General features: G+C 44.9%; 1 protein-coding gene across 3 annotated transcripts; it reads left to right on the top strand.

Annotated features, from left to right (window-relative positions):
• Window positions 1-13,754: 13,754 nt before the first annotated feature.
• Window positions 13,755-15,994, top strand: LOC116072882 (IQ domain-containing protein F5-like). 3 transcript variants are annotated; one of them, XM_031344442.1, is made up of 3 exons: window positions 13,756-13,955; window positions 14,075-14,218; window positions 15,534-15,994. In XM_031344442.1, the coding sequence occupies exons 1-3, from the start codon at window positions 13,896-13,898 to the stop codon at window positions 15,972-15,974; spliced, it is 645 nt and encodes a 214-aa protein (XP_031200302.1). In that variant the 5' UTR covers window positions 13,756-13,895; the 3' UTR covers window positions 15,975-15,994. The 3 variants fall into 3 exon arrangements, with proteins under 3 accessions (XP_031200304.1, XP_031200302.1, XP_031200303.1); XM_031344443.1 differs by having other exon boundaries at window positions 13,758-13,913; XM_031344444.1 differs by lacking the exon at window positions 14,075-14,218 and having other exon boundaries at window positions 13,755-14,015.
• The last annotated feature ends 505 nt before the right edge of the window (window positions 15,995-16,499 follow it).

Raw genomic sequence — 16,499 nt, 5'->3', positions numbered from 1 at the left:
GCGAATTCTAGAAGATTTTGTTTTATTTCCGTACATCACGTGGGGGTCTTCTGCAATTGAAATGACGTCATATGCAGAGATGGTTTTCCTCCTCACCTTATGGAAAGTGTGGTCTTTAATTTACTTTTCTTGCCTTATTAAACTGCCTATAACCTATAGCCCCCTGTGGAACAAGACTGAGAACAGTAGATATGTGGAAGGCTACTGGGTTATGTCAAATGCTTGTGTGTGTGTGTGTGTGTGTGTGTGTGTGTGTGAATGTATATATGTAAAAGCAGAGACCTATTCTATGTTGGGTATCTTCCTTAGCTACTATCCACCTTATTTTTCGAGACTGGAACTTGCACTGTCTCTTAAATCTCAGCTCTCTCACTTGCTCAGTGACTCTAGGCTGACGCAGTGAGCTCCAGGGACCCACCTGCGTCTTCCTCCTTGGTTCTGGGATTACAGACGTGTCATTGCCGGGGATCCAAACTCAGGTCCTCCTACGTGCACGGCAGGTTTTACTAGCTATGCCCCTTCCCAGTGCCTCACGTGTTTCTATAAATCAATTAATAAAATACCTTCCTTTACCTGTTAATATAGTAGATTGTTAACAGTCAGCTTTTGGATGTTGAACCTAAGTGGAATAAAATATGCTTGGTCACATTATGTAATTATTTTTGTCTGTTGGGTTATATTTAATATTTTAAGGACTTTTGCATATACGTCATGAAGACATAGGTCTCTTTTCAGTCTTTGTTCTTTGTTTTTTTGTCCTAGTATAAGGACAGTAATTGTTTCATTGAAAACTTAGGAAGAGTTCTCTATCCTTCTGTTTCCTAGAAGAGATTGTAAAAAAATGGTTTTAATTACTTAAGGATCTGTTAAAATTGGGGGCAGATATTTTACTTGTAGCTTTAATCTATGTCATACTTTAGGACTAGTCATTTATCTATTTCAAACGGGACAAATTAAAATATGTTGTATTTTGAGATATTTGTTCATTTAGTCTAAGTTGACACACTTGTGTAATTAAAGTTGGTTTTATTAATCCTGTGTTATATTTTTAGTATTTATAGGGTTAGTAGAAACAGTCACTATATGTCCTTTTCCCCCCTTAAGGTGTGTGTCAGCTTCGTTGGCCTTTGTTTCTTCACCAGTTCTATCCTTTATTGATATATAATTTTATGGATTTCTGTTCTCATCTGCACCATTTTGCCCACGCCACTTATTCTGCCCTTCTTCCCCCACCTCTTGGTATGAGAGCTGAGAATATTGATTTAAAGGTATTCTAAAATTCCCTTCTCGGCATAGCTTTAACAGCCTCCCACGGATGTCGACATTAAATAGTCACACTTGTTGTATGTCTGAAGATTTTGCTGTGGAATCCCCTTAGATAAATGCATACCTAGAGGTGCCACCGCCCTCTCCCGGCTCCCCTGGGGACATGTGATCTCAGTTGGTGACTTTCCTCACAAGCTCTAGCTGATCACCTGATAAAGTTGGTATCTCCCCCCCACCCCCCGATTTCACTTGATTCTTCTCTCCTTGGTTATATATGTGTATATGAAGACAAACTTGAAATTCATTAAACTACCTTCATCTCATCAAGCTTTAATTATATAGTATGAGTCACTGATTTCCTACATCATGGTTTATGTGGTGAGTCATTCATATCTTTAGATCATAGTACTCTAAATATCTCCAGGTGTGTCTTGCAAAAGCTCCTTCAGCCTGATGTCTAGATTCTTTTGACACATCTTCATTGTTGACCGCAGAACACGTTGTAGGCGCATCTTGCACTTGTATGCGACAGACTAGGAATCAGCTGCTGTGTTTGTGCCCCGTAGGTCTTACAGTCTTCAGACTTGTGTGGAACTCTTCAACCTTGATTGTATTGGAGTTCTCTCTCTTTAGGCCTATTGGTATCTTGCTTTGTAAATTACAATTATTTCCTTTTGCTTACTTTATCCTGTTATAATCACATGGCTTCCTTCTTTGTCTTTTTATAGTTGTTTGTTTGATATAACGACTCCTGCTCACTTTTGGTGTCTGTTTGCCTGAAATAATTTTTCTAGGTTGGTTTCTGCTTCTTCCCAGCAGTTGTTCTGGTCTTAAGAGTCTTTGCAGCTCAGCTTCATTTCCTTTGAGACCAAGTCTCAGCTTTTATTGTTTACTCTGTCAAGGAGGAACCTAGAGAATCTGGTCAGTTTCAGGGACTTCCTGAAACTAGAGTTGTTCCCCTTCCTGTTTATGGAGTTTGCTATAGTATAGAATGTTTCACTTCTTGGTAGAAACTGTTATATAATAGTTTCCACCCTTTCCTCTGGCTCTTATATTTTTTTCCACCTATCTTCTGCAGTGATCTAGGAGCTTTGAAGGGGATAGCTATAGATTGACTAAGAAATGGACCACGATGCCACAGTAACAGTCACTTGTTCTCAGGATCTTCATCGTGGGTTGTGAGCTGAGGCTGGCAACACTATACTATATGGGAGTAAATACACATTTAGAAGACAGCTTGACAGGTACATCATCCATGTAGAAAATCACAGAAGTTGCTTCTGCCTTTGAACCTATGACCTCTCTAGCCATAGGTTTTTGTTCTAGCTTTCAGTACTAGGCTTGAATTCCCTCTCATGGAGTGGGCCTTAAATCCACTGGGAAGGCTGCTGGTCTTACCCATGATAGCTGAACCACTATTGAGCAAGCAGGCCTAGCATATCAGTATTTTAGCATTCAGGATCCAGAGACAAGCAGGAATGCTGATGACAAATCTCTACCCACAGTTTGAATGGCCCCTTCTGGCTCTATGAAAGCCAGCCAGCAGGGTGGGAGTTTCCAGCTCAGTCTCTCTCAACTTAATTTCTCCATGCCTGGAATCAAAGCATGTGGTGTCTTCGGCAATAGGTTCTTACCATCTATTTCTGGTATACAACCAACTGCAGTAGCAATAGCCTTTATGGTTTGTGGGCCCTCAGGGGCTTCTCTACCAACAACTCATAGGGAGACATGGATTGGGAAAGCTCCTAAGATTGAGTTTTCATTCCATAACCTCACGAGCTTTTGGAATTTTTCTATTTCCTTTTAATGAACCCAGCTCTAGTTGCAAGATATGTGAAAGCACCATTGTACCTGGTTGCCTCTCCAACGGCTTTCCAAACCTGCAAAACACTTAGGGGTTATCATTATTAACTATATAACAAAACCTTTCCAGAGGGTAGGCGAGACAAAGCAACATGCTGAACCATTCCATAACAGATAGTGGGAATACAAAGAAAATCTGGGGGACGCTCCATCAAAGTGCTTTGTCTTCTGTTCTGAGCACATGTCAGATGACCCCGGAAGATCACACGGAAGAAGATACAAAAGTAGAAGAACATAAACAGCATCTAAAACAGTATGGGAGGTTCCATCTGTTCAGATCAGTTGCTTCCTCTACAGATCAAAGTTTGGATAGGAAGCATAAGTAGGAGGTGCTAACTTCATTGGTTTTTTTGTCACCCTTGACCTTTCTCACTGAGGCATTATAGTCTCACTGGAGCTCTTCTGTGTAGTTAAAAAGTCTAAACCCACTTCAGTGTTGGAAAAATCTACCAATCCCTGAACTCAAAATCCCACTAATCCCTGGGCTTGAAATCCCACCAATCCCTGGGCTTGAAATCCCACCAATCCCTGGGCTTGAAATCCCACCTATCCCTGGGCTTGAAATCCCACCTATCCCTGGGCTTGAAATCCCACCTATCCCTGGAAAACTCAGCCCACAAGAAACCCTACGTAATCCTGCCTCCTGCTCAGTTCCCGCTGCTTCTTCCCAAGCACAGGCAACCACCCTCGTGTCTTTCCTAATAACCCTCTTGTGTCAGTTTGTCGTATGGTGTAACCTGGTGTTATGAATTGGCTCCCGACTGCCATGATACCTTTCCCTTCAGAGCGGCCATACTTCCACCGGGGAAACTTGTTGGGAAATCCTGCTACTTAAGGCCAAAGTCTACCATGTCTGGATAGCTCCTCTGAGCTTGGCTCAAAATGGAGGACTTCCCTTTTTCTAGCAGGGCTTCTCATTCTCTGACTTTGTCTAGGGAGCCGGACACCCACCTGAGGAAGGTATCATAGCTTTTGGCAAACCTACAAGTTCAACTTCCTCCTTCCCCAATAAGAACCTGTCCAGAAAGTACCTGGGACTCCTAGAATGCCTCTTCATACAAATGAGGTATTCATAGTACATTAAGCTCCAACCAATGATTTTACGTTTACCCTGAAAACTCCTCCCACTCTCCAAGGTTCACATATAGCCTCTGTTCGCTCCAAATAGTGTGTGCACACCAGCTGTTTTACTGAAGATCATCTAAGAGAGCCTTTTCATTGATTATCTTCTTAAAGAGATGTAACCCTGAAATCCTCGGAGAAGGCCTCCCCTCCCCCAGGCTCCCAGGCTCAGCTGGACCAGAATCCACCTTGGTGTGCAGCAGCACCTAGACACCCTTAGAGAGGAAATGGAGGATGTGGAACCACAGCTGGTCCCCGAAACACATACCACAGAAAACCTTTACCCTCGTTGCTACAACACTTGCATTGAGGAAACCTTTCCCCTCCGATCTGTAACACTTACATTGTCTACTGAGTCTCCCTGCATTTCTCCACACCTAGTAGACTTAGTGAGCGTAACTTAATTTGTTCAGATCTTTCACCCAAGACCAAAGGAGAACATGGATTTTTCTCTCACCTACTGCACCTGTGAGCTCCCTCGGTAAGAGTGGTCTGGGGACGTAGTTGTAGATGTTGCCTCCCATTCACCATACCTGCCTGTTGGAGGAGTTCCCAACTGGGCAAACCAGCTCCACCTAGAATAGTTTTCTGCTGGAAAGAAATGTACTCTCCTTAGTCTAGAGGCATAATTGCCCAACTCTGGGGCAGGCTTGTTCAGCTTCGCCTGTATTGTTCTATCATGGGTGTCTTTTGTGAACAGCTCCTCAGGCTTTAAAGCTGTTCAGAAACTCCTTAGCATACAATTTGGCTATCTATCAGTTCTTTCCTTAGGAACTCCTACTCAACATAAATCCTGCCATATTTGTCTTCTGTAGAAGAAAATTCTCAGAACTGAGTAAAATCTGCTTCATTATTTTTTCCCACACATGAAAAGGAAAATTTTAAGTGCTGTTGATATTCTGTTGACACAATCTTAGACATATCTGTGAAGAGGGAATCTCAGCTGAAATAATGCCTTCATAAGATTGGCCTGTGGGCAAGTCTGTGAAATATTGTCTTTATTGATGATTGATATAGTGGGACCCAGTCCACCCTGTGCAGTGGCTCTGGGTTGTATATGAAAGAAAGATGAGTAAGTCATAGAAAATAAGCAACTAAGCAGCAATCCTCCATGGCTTCTGCTTTAGTTTCCCCCTCCAGGTTCTTACTCTGACTTTACTCGGTGGTAATGTGTGATTTGAGATGTATAAGATGAAATGAACCTTTTCCACTCTAAGTTGCTTTTGGTCGTAGTAAAAGAAACCTGAGCTAAGACAGAAATTGGTACCAGGAGTGGGATGTTGCTGCAAGAGACCCAACCATGCTGTGTTTTGAGGAAGATGGAAGACTTTGAAACTTGTTTGAACTTGCTCTACACAGAGGCTCATGGGACATCCTAGTAGAAGCTTAGAAAACAGTGCTGAGAGCAATGTGGACAGTGGAGGCCCAGCTCAAGAAGTTTTGGAAGGAATGATATTAGCAAAAAGCTGTTCCTGTGATAACTGACTGATTTCTGTTCCAGTTCTAGGGACTTGCCTGATTTCTTTTCTGAAGATTTCAAGACCACATAATATTGACTCTGTCATGTAGTTATTGCTATCCATGCTTAGATGGGTCTACAATGAAAAAGAGCAAGTGAAGAAAAAAATACAGAATGCATCTTTTGAAGAAAAGAAAGAGCACAAGTAAAACTTAATGTTGTAGCCAAGTTTTGTGCTCAAAGAGATGAGATTAAGCAGAAACCTGATTTGTATTACAATAAAGAGTATCTCAGAGCAAGACCCCCTCTAGCTAAGCTGCCAACTCCTGAAAAGACCTAAGGAATTTTCTGCTCCTAGAAAGAAACAACAAACAAAAGTTACTGCAAATGTGATTCAAGGGCCCAAGCCCCATCCCAGGTTGGCTGCCAAACTTGGCAATGTTGCCCATGTGACAAGGAGTCAAGGATAAAGGGGTCATTGAATTTAATGCAATTTCAGAGCACAACCACGGACAGGCAATGTGTGATAGGGTAGTCTCTTCATGAGGGCCCTGAGAGGGAAAGAGGGCCTGAGGGGTCACTATATGAGGCTGTGGAGGCGAAGCCTGCATTGCATTAGAGACCCCAAGACACTGGACATGCCACAGACATGAGGTAGCTGCCAAAGAGAGCTGGACAAAGGAGAACCAGGCCAAGAGTCAGAACAAAGAAAGGTACGTTGCACACGCCAAAGTTAGAAGTATGGGGCTATCTAAGCCCACTGATAACAGACACAGAACTAAAACTTGGCCTTTGCCCTGTTAGGGTTTGGTCTTGCTTTTATGTTAGTCTCAAACACAAGACTAATGACTAATCAGAGTTAGTGTCTACTAACTTATCAAAGTGGACTCTAGTCACTAGGTTCTCCCAGCATTCCTCAGTCCCTACATGTTCCAGGGCCATCTTGGCTAGTATAACTCATTCCTTATGTTGAACTAGCTCTACAGCCCAGGGGTTGGGCTGCCCTTCCTCATATAATCCAGCTAATTTGACCACACCTGCCTTTTTTACCTCTTGGCCTCTTAGGTACCATTCTTGGGCTTCGGGCTCTCCCCCCAAACCCCCGCCCAAGCCCTATCCCCTGTCTCCTCACAGGGTCCAGCTCGTTTTGCTGGCCCTGTCCACTCTAATCTTCCATATGTTGTGACAGGATTTTCCCTGTCCAATCACATTAAAATATTAGTGTAGCGAGAGGCCCGTGATTGGACAGGGAAAAGCGGGGCAGAGCTAAGAATTGCAGTGACAGAGAGTGTCTCGGGAGAGAAGAAAAAAGCCAGGATGGAGGTGGACAGACAGGAAGAAGAACGTGAACTAGCATGGCTTTAAATAGCCACAGGTAGTTATGATATCATAAAGGTTAGAATAATTTGTCTAATCTAGGTGGGCAGCTTTTATCATTATCAATTGGTTCTGAAATTATTGTATTGGCACCTTGTGAACTGAGGATTTATTGATCTATAAATCTGACTTGTTAATTATAAGCGTCAAGAGTTTTGGCTTACTTGGTTACTAGAATGTGGTTTATGGCTGAGAAGGAACTAACAGCTCCAGAGTCAAGCAAACGAGGGCTGGGAACACAGCCATTGGTTGCTGCAGGGACTAGCTAGAGACAGAGCCGGAGGGACCCTGCCGGGGCAAAGAGTTGCTGGCGGTAGCGTGGGAACTTGGTGGTTCTTTTTTAATATTTCCACAACAATATGTCTCTACCTTTGCCTCTAGCTGTAGTCTTCTTCATATCTATAATAAAAAAAACCTCAACCCCTTAGAAGCAATCATGTCTTCCTCTTATTTCTTTTTCTCATTCACTTTGGTCCGGTATTCCCTCGCTTGCTCCATTCTTTTGGAATAGCAGTGCATATTCTATGCCATTATATGTTGAGAGTATGCAGTTAGTTTTTTGTGGTTTTGCAGGAACTTACCATCAGGAGATTGCATTGACTCTGTGTCTCTAAACTGGGTTGAGACTGTGAAGGATTATGGGGACTTTTTAGTTGGACTCAATGTATTTTGCATTATGATGGGGACCCGGGGAAAAGTGGAGGGAGTGTGGTGGTTTGGATGAAAGTGCCCCTCCCCCCGACCCGCCCACAGGCTCAGACCTTTGTATGCTTGGTCCCTAGTTGGTGGCACTGTTTGGGAGGTTTAGGAGGTGTGGCTTGCGTATACCACTGAGGGTGGGCTTCCACTGCTTCCTACACGAGGTTGATGACATGAACTCTCAGATGTTCCTGAAGACATGTCTTCCTGCTGTCACTCTTCTATCCGTGATGGTGATGGATCCCTCTGGAAGTGTTGGGATCTGGGAGTTGCTGCACAAACCACTCAGACATGGATCTCAGTCAAACAAGGATGGTTTGTTGAATGCCACACCCAAGACTGACCCATCAGGGTCATGAGTAAGACTCGAGAGCTGACTGTGACATCAAGAAGAAGTCAAGATCCCATAGGGCTTTTTGAGACTGAGATCTACAAATATCTGTGCCAAGTTATTGCACCAATCAGGATTTAGGGATAGGAGGCTTCCTTAGGAATGTGTCTTTGTTGAACACTTATCCTGCTCCTGTTGGTTGGGGTGTTCAACTGTGGGGGGGGGGCTTGCTTTGTCTAACATTCATGTCTTAACTTGCCAACCAAGATGTCAGTTACCCACGTACATGTCTCTCTTTCCCAAGTAGGATATCAGTTCCCAGGGAATTGGGAACTTAAATTTTACTCCACCCTTACTCAAAATGGAAGTCTTAATCCAAATAGCTTCTTATCTTGGTGCAGGTGCCTCTCTTGTGTTGGGATCTATCCCAGGGGCAGCTTATAAAAGCACATACTATACAAGCTTATACACAGGTACAGGAAGGGCTGCTGGGTGGTTGGTTCAGGTCCAAGCTTAGTGTGGGTCACTATACAAAGCAGTTCTACTAACTTCTATCATGATTGGTTTCCATGGGCACAGAACATAACAGAATATGTAGTCGACTTGGACATGAGAAAGTTTCCCAGCAACAGCAGAAACACAGATGAGAAAGTTTCTTTATAATATTAGTAACAGTACAAAATGGAAGGTTAGACAGGTAACAGTTATCTAGGCCTTAACCGGAACCATACACCTACATGACCATTTCATCTTATTAGTGGCCTTGGCCATGGCTTTTCCTCACAGCAATAAGAAGGTAACTAATACAGTCACTCTTTCTAGGGAGATGTGTCTGGCTTTGGGAAGTATGGAAAAGCCTGGTGCCAAGTGACAACTTGGCTCAGGAATGCCCCTGCCCAGGAGACCATATATGCCCAACAGTTCACTCCACAGAAATGGGAGAACTCAGGGTTCCAGTGTTGGTCACATGTCTACTCCTCTGAAAGGAAGTATTGCAGAGAAGATTTCCTGCCATCAATGAGAGGGTCTGTGAGAGATTCTTTAGGAAAAGCAGCATAAACCAGCCAGCCAACTGAGCCACTCTGACTGAAAACAGATGGAGTCCGACATATTATGAGATGCTGGAATTGTGAAGAAGAAATAAAGCCAAGTTACCTCCAGGGGAGTAAGTCAGATTCTCAGTTACAACAGCAGAGCAGAGAGTGAGGACCAGCATGCGGTCTTCCTGGCTTCTTAAGCACAGTATTGTAAATGCACCCCAAATGTTACCCATTGTGAGGAGAAAATGAAGGACCGTGTTTTAAGTGCAAAGACCCAGCAAGTTTCCAGCACAGCCTCCAAGTTATCACTGGGCTGTAGAACAGTGACAGGCCCCAGGGAAAAGCGACACAGGAAGCAGCTATGTATTTCCCCACTTGTACTGCTATAGAATAATCATACAAAGGATCTGTCGCTGTCCAGCAGCAAGGTAAAAACAATAGGTTACCTGGAATATGGAGTTAGAGAGAAATAGGAAGAGATAAAAGAGATAGGAGGAGATAGGGTGGCCAAAGTTATACCTACCCACGAGGAAGGAACCTTAAAACATTAGACAGGAGCCTTTACTCAGCCATCTTGAACCTTTAATAATCCTTTGTTCTCCCAACAGGTAGAATAAGTCAGGCAAAACCACACCCCCAAGTACGTCAGCACGTCAGTCCAATCAGCGACTTCCTTTTGTCTCTGTGGAGGTGGAGCTTCCGAATGTAACTGGAACCAGGTTGGAGGCGTGGCAAATAGCAGGAGATGGGCAGAGAGGTGTGGCTATGAGAGGCAGGCCTCAAACCAGGAGGGTAACAAGGATCTTTCATGAAGGCTATCTGCTTGGGAGATAGCTCTGTAGGTAAAGTGCCTGCCTTGTGTGAACAAGGACATGAGTTCCATTCCTATCACCCACGTTAAAAAGCTGAGCACATACACATAAAAGAAAACACCAAGTTGAGAGGGGAGGGAGGTGGGGGTGGATCTTAGAGGAGTTAGGAGAGGAGTTGGGGGATGAACATGTTCAAAGCACACTGTATACAATCGTCAAAGAATACTTTGTTTTTTGTTTTTTGTTTTTAAATTTGTTTATTTATTACACATCAGATCCCATTACGGATGGTTGTGAGCCACCATGTGGTTGGTGGGATTTGAACTCAGGACCTTCAGAAGAGCAGTCAGTGCTCTTCTGAAGAACCACTGAGCCATCTCTCCAGCGAATACTTTGTTTTTAAAGCCGGGTGGACTGGCATGCACTTGGAATACTGGGGAAATGGAGTCAGGTGGATCCCTCAGGCTCACTAGCCAGGTAGACAACTCTAATTAACAAATTATAGGCTAGTGGTTCTCAACCTCTAGATTGAGGCTCCTTTGGCAAGCTTTCTTGAATAGAAAGAAAGAAAGAAAGAAAGAAAGAAAGAAAGAAAGAAAGAAAGAAAGGAAGGAAGGAAGGAAGAAAGGAAAGGCGCATGACTGGTCCTAGTTATGTTGGAGGAGAAAGTTTATTGTAGATATGAGGAGAGCATAGTCAGAGGCAGGGACATCTGGGAGAGTCCAGAGTGAACATGACCCTGAGGCATGTGAAGAGGGGGAAGGAGAGGGAAGGAAGGAACCGGTGCAACAGCCAGGAGGCCTAAAAGAGAGTAAACAAAACAGATTGGGTAGCCAAAATGATTGGATTATATAGAGAAGGAAGCCCAGCCCCTGGGCTGGAAGATCTAGGATAGTGGGCAGGGTATGACAACTGAAAGGGACTGAGGGATGCAGGAGAACCAGGAGGCCAAGTCTGCTTTTATATGTTTGATACGTAGGCACCTCAGCCATGTAGGGTTGATAGAAAACAGCTGTCAAGATAAGCGGCTGTTAGCATCTGGACAGAGAATAAGGACTTGGGGTTCAAGGCGGCCTGTGGGGTAGGTGAGTGCAAGAATCCATCATTGAGGTATCTGAGAAGACACATTTTCATAAGGCAAAAGGGCAATCATACATGACAAGTCAGGAGTAGCAAGGCTGAGGTGTGGGCATACATCATGGGTCACAAGCTCAGCACAGGCTGAAAAACAAGACACAGTAAGCTCAGGAAACAGAGACTTATCCTTGTAAGGTGTGGACACTTGATAACAATGTGTGACTTGTGGGTCCTGAACAACAATGTGGCCCCTGTTCAGGTTTCAAAGTGCATATAACACACCAAATTTAAAACAAGCTAAAACAAACTATAACAACCAACATGAAGCAGTAAAGAAAAAGCTCCCCAAATCCCAGCTGCCGGGCCTGGCGGGCCCACCTTTACCGCCAGCACTTGCGAGGAAGGTGGAGTGTGGAGATTTTGAGTTCAGCCTGATCCACATGGCATAGCCAGCCCTAGGCCATCCAAAGTTACATAGTTGACCCTGCCTTAAAATAAATAAATAAATAAATAAATAAATAAATAAATAAATAGAGCCAGGAAGTGGTGGTACACGCCTTTAATCCCAGCACTTGGGAGGCAGAGACAGGCGGATTTCTGAGTTCGAGGCCAGTCTGGTCTACAGAGTGAGTTCCAGGATAGCCAGGGATATACAGAGAAACCCTGTCTCAAAAAAAAAAAAAAATGGAAAAAAAAAGAGAGAAGAGGGGAAGGTAGGAGAGAGAGAAAGGAAAGCGGAAAAGCAGAGGCTGGAGAGATAGCCAGGTGGTTAAGAGCACTGGCCTCTTCAGAGGACCTCAGTCCCCACACGGCAGCTCACGACTGTCTATAAGTCAAGTTCCATGGGATCCAACACTTTCACACAGACACAACACTGCATAGAAAAAATAAGAATAAATAAATCATTGAAAGAACGAAGAAGGAAAAGGCCTTCCAGATGGGAAGAAAACTCAGTGAATTAAGGCACTCCCCAGCAAACCTGGTGACATGAAAGCCAGTCCCTGGGATCCACATGGAAAGATAGAACTGGCCCCTGCCAGCTGTCCTCTGACCACAGCACACACATATCGCATACACATACACATAAAAGTAGTTAATGCATGGGTTGACTAAGTATCCAATTCTACCAGACTAGTACCACCCTTGGAGGTTGTCAAGAGTCCTCCATTGTTTTTGAGACAGGGTCTCACTGTGTAAGCCCGAGCTGGCCCTGAACTCACTGCCTCCACCTCCTGAATGTGCGGATTAAAAGCCTGGGCCACCCTGCTCTGCCACAGCTCTCCCCACTTTATAGTGATTTTATAGCACAAGCACATAAGCACACGTATATTGTCCTTTAATTTGGCTTGTTTGGCTAGCACTCTTCCATGACAGTGCAGAGGCAAGCTCTCTTTGCAGCTTCATGAAGCACTTGATGAGTCATCAAACTCCTGACTAACACAGACATACAGCCTGCTGCTCTGGGCTTCCGTGTGCTGTTGGCACTTCCTTTATATCTTTACTCTGGCGGCGGTCTGATTTGGCCTGATTTCTCCTGCCTGTGGATCAGATTTATCGTTTTCTACACAAGAAGTCATTTGGCAGGTAATCTTTCACATTGGGGTTCATTTAGCACACTGTATTACTGCATGTCGGCTCGGTGTCACTGCTAGAGATTGTTTGATTCTGTGAGTGTGATTGTGTAGTCATCTAGACTGGTAGACAGTTGCGTTGTTTCCTCTTTCAGTTTGATCAAAATAAAACTGTCGCGGACATCTGCTCGCACACTTTTTTTCTCACGGTAGGTTGGAGGGGGAGGTGCATACTGTAGTGCAAGTGCGGAGGTCACAGGAAGACTTTATTTATTTCTCTCCTTCCACCTTGTCATGGGACCTGGGGACTGAACCTGGGTCCTTGGACTTGTATGACAAGCACCAGGAGCACTGAGACATCTTGCCAGCTGTTGTGTGTGTGTGTGTGTGTGTAATTTTAAGATAATGTCTGCTATACCCAAGCTAGCCTCAAACTTGGTGTGTTGCTGAGACTGAATAGCCCTGAACTTCTTATCCTGTCTGTGCCTCCTGAGTGCCGGCATCGCAGGTACATATATCCACATCCAGTTTATACAATGCTGGGCATTGACCCAGGCCTTCCTGCCAGCTAGGCAGGCACTGTATGATCTACACTACAAACAGTCTGTGCATACACGCCGTAAGGATACATTTTCATTTTTCACCTGTGCCCAGGAGTGGGACTTTGAGTTACAGGGTGAATAGATGCTTGGCATAATTGGAAACATCTTGTACGGCACTTAGGGACACATTTCTGACAACAGGGTGGAAGAGCTGCTCTTACTTCCTGGCTCCACCCCATTCTCGGCCATCCATGTTTCCTCATTTCTCTAGGACAGACATATTTCCAGGAGCCATTCATGAATTTCCTTCTGCAAAGCATTTGCTATATGTTTTGCCAAAAGATCATTACTAGACCTGCTGTGTGACCGAGCCGAGATCCATAGATGGAAATCCCCGTTGATATGTCAGGCTGCTAATTTTAATCATTTCCACTGAATCAAAATACTAACATTTTCCATCTTTATTCAAATGAGCCAGTGGTGCTTGGGCTTTGATCTGATAGCCCAACTTTGGAAATTTCCGTATGCATGAATGGGCTCCCACCCAACTCTTAGAAGCTTTGTTGATTCCTGCCTCACAGATGGCCTTATGACATCATCACTGACTCCCTTCCCTCACTCTTCTTGCCAGCCTGGAGGAGTATAGACCTGAGATGATGACTCCATCATAACCCCAGCCATGGGGAGGGTTTAAAGGATAGCAGATCTGGGAGATTTGAACCATCTGTCTCCAAACATGGGCTGTCTGTATAGTGTAAGGTGTGGGCTATTGAAAGTGGACTTCCAGTTGACAGAGATAAGTCCAGTGTCTAAGGGATACTGGGCCGCTGTGGAGACTGGGCGTGTGCTAAAATGGGTATGTAATTGTTCAAAGAATAACCTGCTCACAGATTTCTCCTCTAATTCTGGTTATAGAAGGGGAATGTTCGCTTTATCACAAATGATAAAATCTATAACATAAAGGAAAGAGGGAAACAACAGCAAGAGGAAAAGAAAGAAAAAAAGCCCAGCACTTCATCCTCTGCAAAGGTGGATTACACACAACCCTCAAAGCTAGAGGTAACCCCTGATCTGCCTCATCTCTGACCTATGTCACCCAGACTTACTGTGGTCTTCTCCACATCCCACAGCATAGAATGGTCCTGAGATGCGTGCTCCAAACAGACTCCTATGAGCAAAAGGTTGGGTTGCCGTCACTCAGTGCAACCATCAAAACCTAACAGAACAGCTTCCCTCTCAAAAGCTGGAGTGATGGGAGTTGTTTTTCTCGAACCGCCTGAGACGTCATGACTGGCGTGGGGAGAAGCAGTCCCAAAGGGTGAAGAACAGCTCCATGTGGAGCCCGGGAGTAGGGTGTGGGGGAGTCTGTGTCTGGGGAGTCCAGGATTGTGTAAGGGTGTCGGTATGTGCATGTACGCATGTGTGTGTGAACTAAGGTTTAAGGTTTGAGAAGTGAAGAGTAGATAAGGTCGGGACCCTAAGTTGTGTGAGGAAAGAAATTTAATATTAGGACCTAAAGGGGGTCAGGGGACAGCATGTAGTGGGTGGCAGACTAAGAAAGAAGGCAAGAGCAGAGTAAAGAATGCCAATTTTCTGGATGTTCCTGCTAGGAAGCCTTGGTCTCAGTATGTGGTTCTCTGCCCCAAAAGATCCTCTATACTACCAGGTTCTTGCTCTAAATTGGCCAGCCAGGTTCATAGACACCTAAACAAGGGCCTGGAGAGATGGCTTAGTGGTAAAGAACACTGGCGGCTCTTCCAGAAGACCTGGGTTCAGTTTCCAGCCACCCTGTGGCAGCTCACAACTGTCTGAAACTCAATTTCCAGGGGAGTCAATGCCCTTTTTCTGACCTCTGAGGACACTAGGCACATACATGGTGCAAATATACGTGCAGGGACAACACTTGTACAGATAATAAATCTTCAAAAACCTTTACAAGAGTGAATGTACCGCATTCTATAAATGGAGACATAGGGACTCAGAGGCCGTGGTGATGCTTGCTCTCTAACTGATACGGAACACAAAGGCTAGCAGGGGTAGTGTGCCTTCCTGCTTCCGTGGCTCATCCTGCTGCCCTGCTCAGCATTCATGAACTTGAGAGGAAGCCATGGATAGTGACATAGGATCAGGGCATCTTCTGGGAATGTATCTTCATTCTTTTTTCACGCAAATATATATAATATGCTCTGCTCATATTCTCATTCTTCTCCTCTTCCTCTCTCTCTCTCTCTCTCTCTCTCTCTCTCTTTCTCTCTCTCTCTCTCTCTATCTCTCTCTGTCACTGCATAAAGAGGGATTTGTTCACACAATTAAAGGTAACCCATGACCGCACCCTGAAAATTAAAACCATTCCTCACCTTACACCCCACTACAGCCATCCCCACAGCACCTATCAAAAAAAGCACCGAATGCCAGAAAGATACAGGCCTGGTGGCGAGGCACCCTGGTGAGACGCTCACTGCTGAGGGCCGCCCTCAGTGCATGGATCATTCAATGCTGGTGGAGGAAGACATTGGCCAAAAGACATGAAAAGAATCGACTGATGATCCTGTACTTGATGGCACAAGAAACAAGGGCCTGCGTCATTATTCAGTCGTGGGTCCGGATGCTGAAAATCCGCCAGTATTATTCCAGGTTGTGCTATGCCACCCATGTCATCCAGACGTCGTGGCGCTGGCATAAGTGCCACACCCGTGGCTTTTTCCAGGGCAGCTATGAACTTGTAGGACACAAACTACGTCTACAGCTTGATATCTTTCTGGGATCATGGGTTTGTCGTATATCAGACTGCATATCCTTGCCAATAAAGAACTGATCAGGTCTTCTAACACAGGATACCAGGTCTTTGTCTGTCCATCAGCAAGTCCTCGAGACGACTGCAGACACATAGCACCACACAAGCTTGCTCTGGTTACAGCAGCAGCATGTGTCTGAACTCCCAGGGGCAGAGGACGTGAGAGCCCTGGACCACACAGTGCCTGTGTGGCTGGAGAGTTGGGGATAAGAGTCATCAGGAAGCGCCATATGCCTGCTCCCCTTAGCTGTTCAAAATGCTGTTCTTTCCTCTTCATCCTCATAAGGTCTCTCCATCTACTTAGAACAAGTTTGACAGTCTTCCCTCACCCTACTCCATAACCCTACACAGTCCAGCCATATCCTTCAAACTCTCCCAGGGTCCTCTTGGACACTGCCAGCCGATAAGCACCTGGAGCAGAGCATGCCAACCTTGTTCCCATTCAGAATTCGGAGCTTGTTTTTTGCTCCCCCCCGCCACCCGCCCAGGGCTCTCTCCTGAGAGCTCTCTTCATTCAGCTTTGTCTCTGCACAAGTGTGCCCTCGA

The sequence above is a fragment of the Mastomys coucha genome, unplaced genomic scaffold (genome assembly GCF_008632895.1).
Source record: "Mastomys coucha isolate ucsf_1 unplaced genomic scaffold, UCSF_Mcou_1 pScaffold23, whole genome shotgun sequence".
Classification (NCBI taxonomy): Eukaryota; Metazoa; Chordata; class Mammalia; order Rodentia; family Muridae; genus Mastomys; species Mastomys coucha.
The sequence above is the reverse complement of the archived record's forward strand: the minus strand, read 5'-3'. Positions and strand labels throughout refer to the sequence as shown.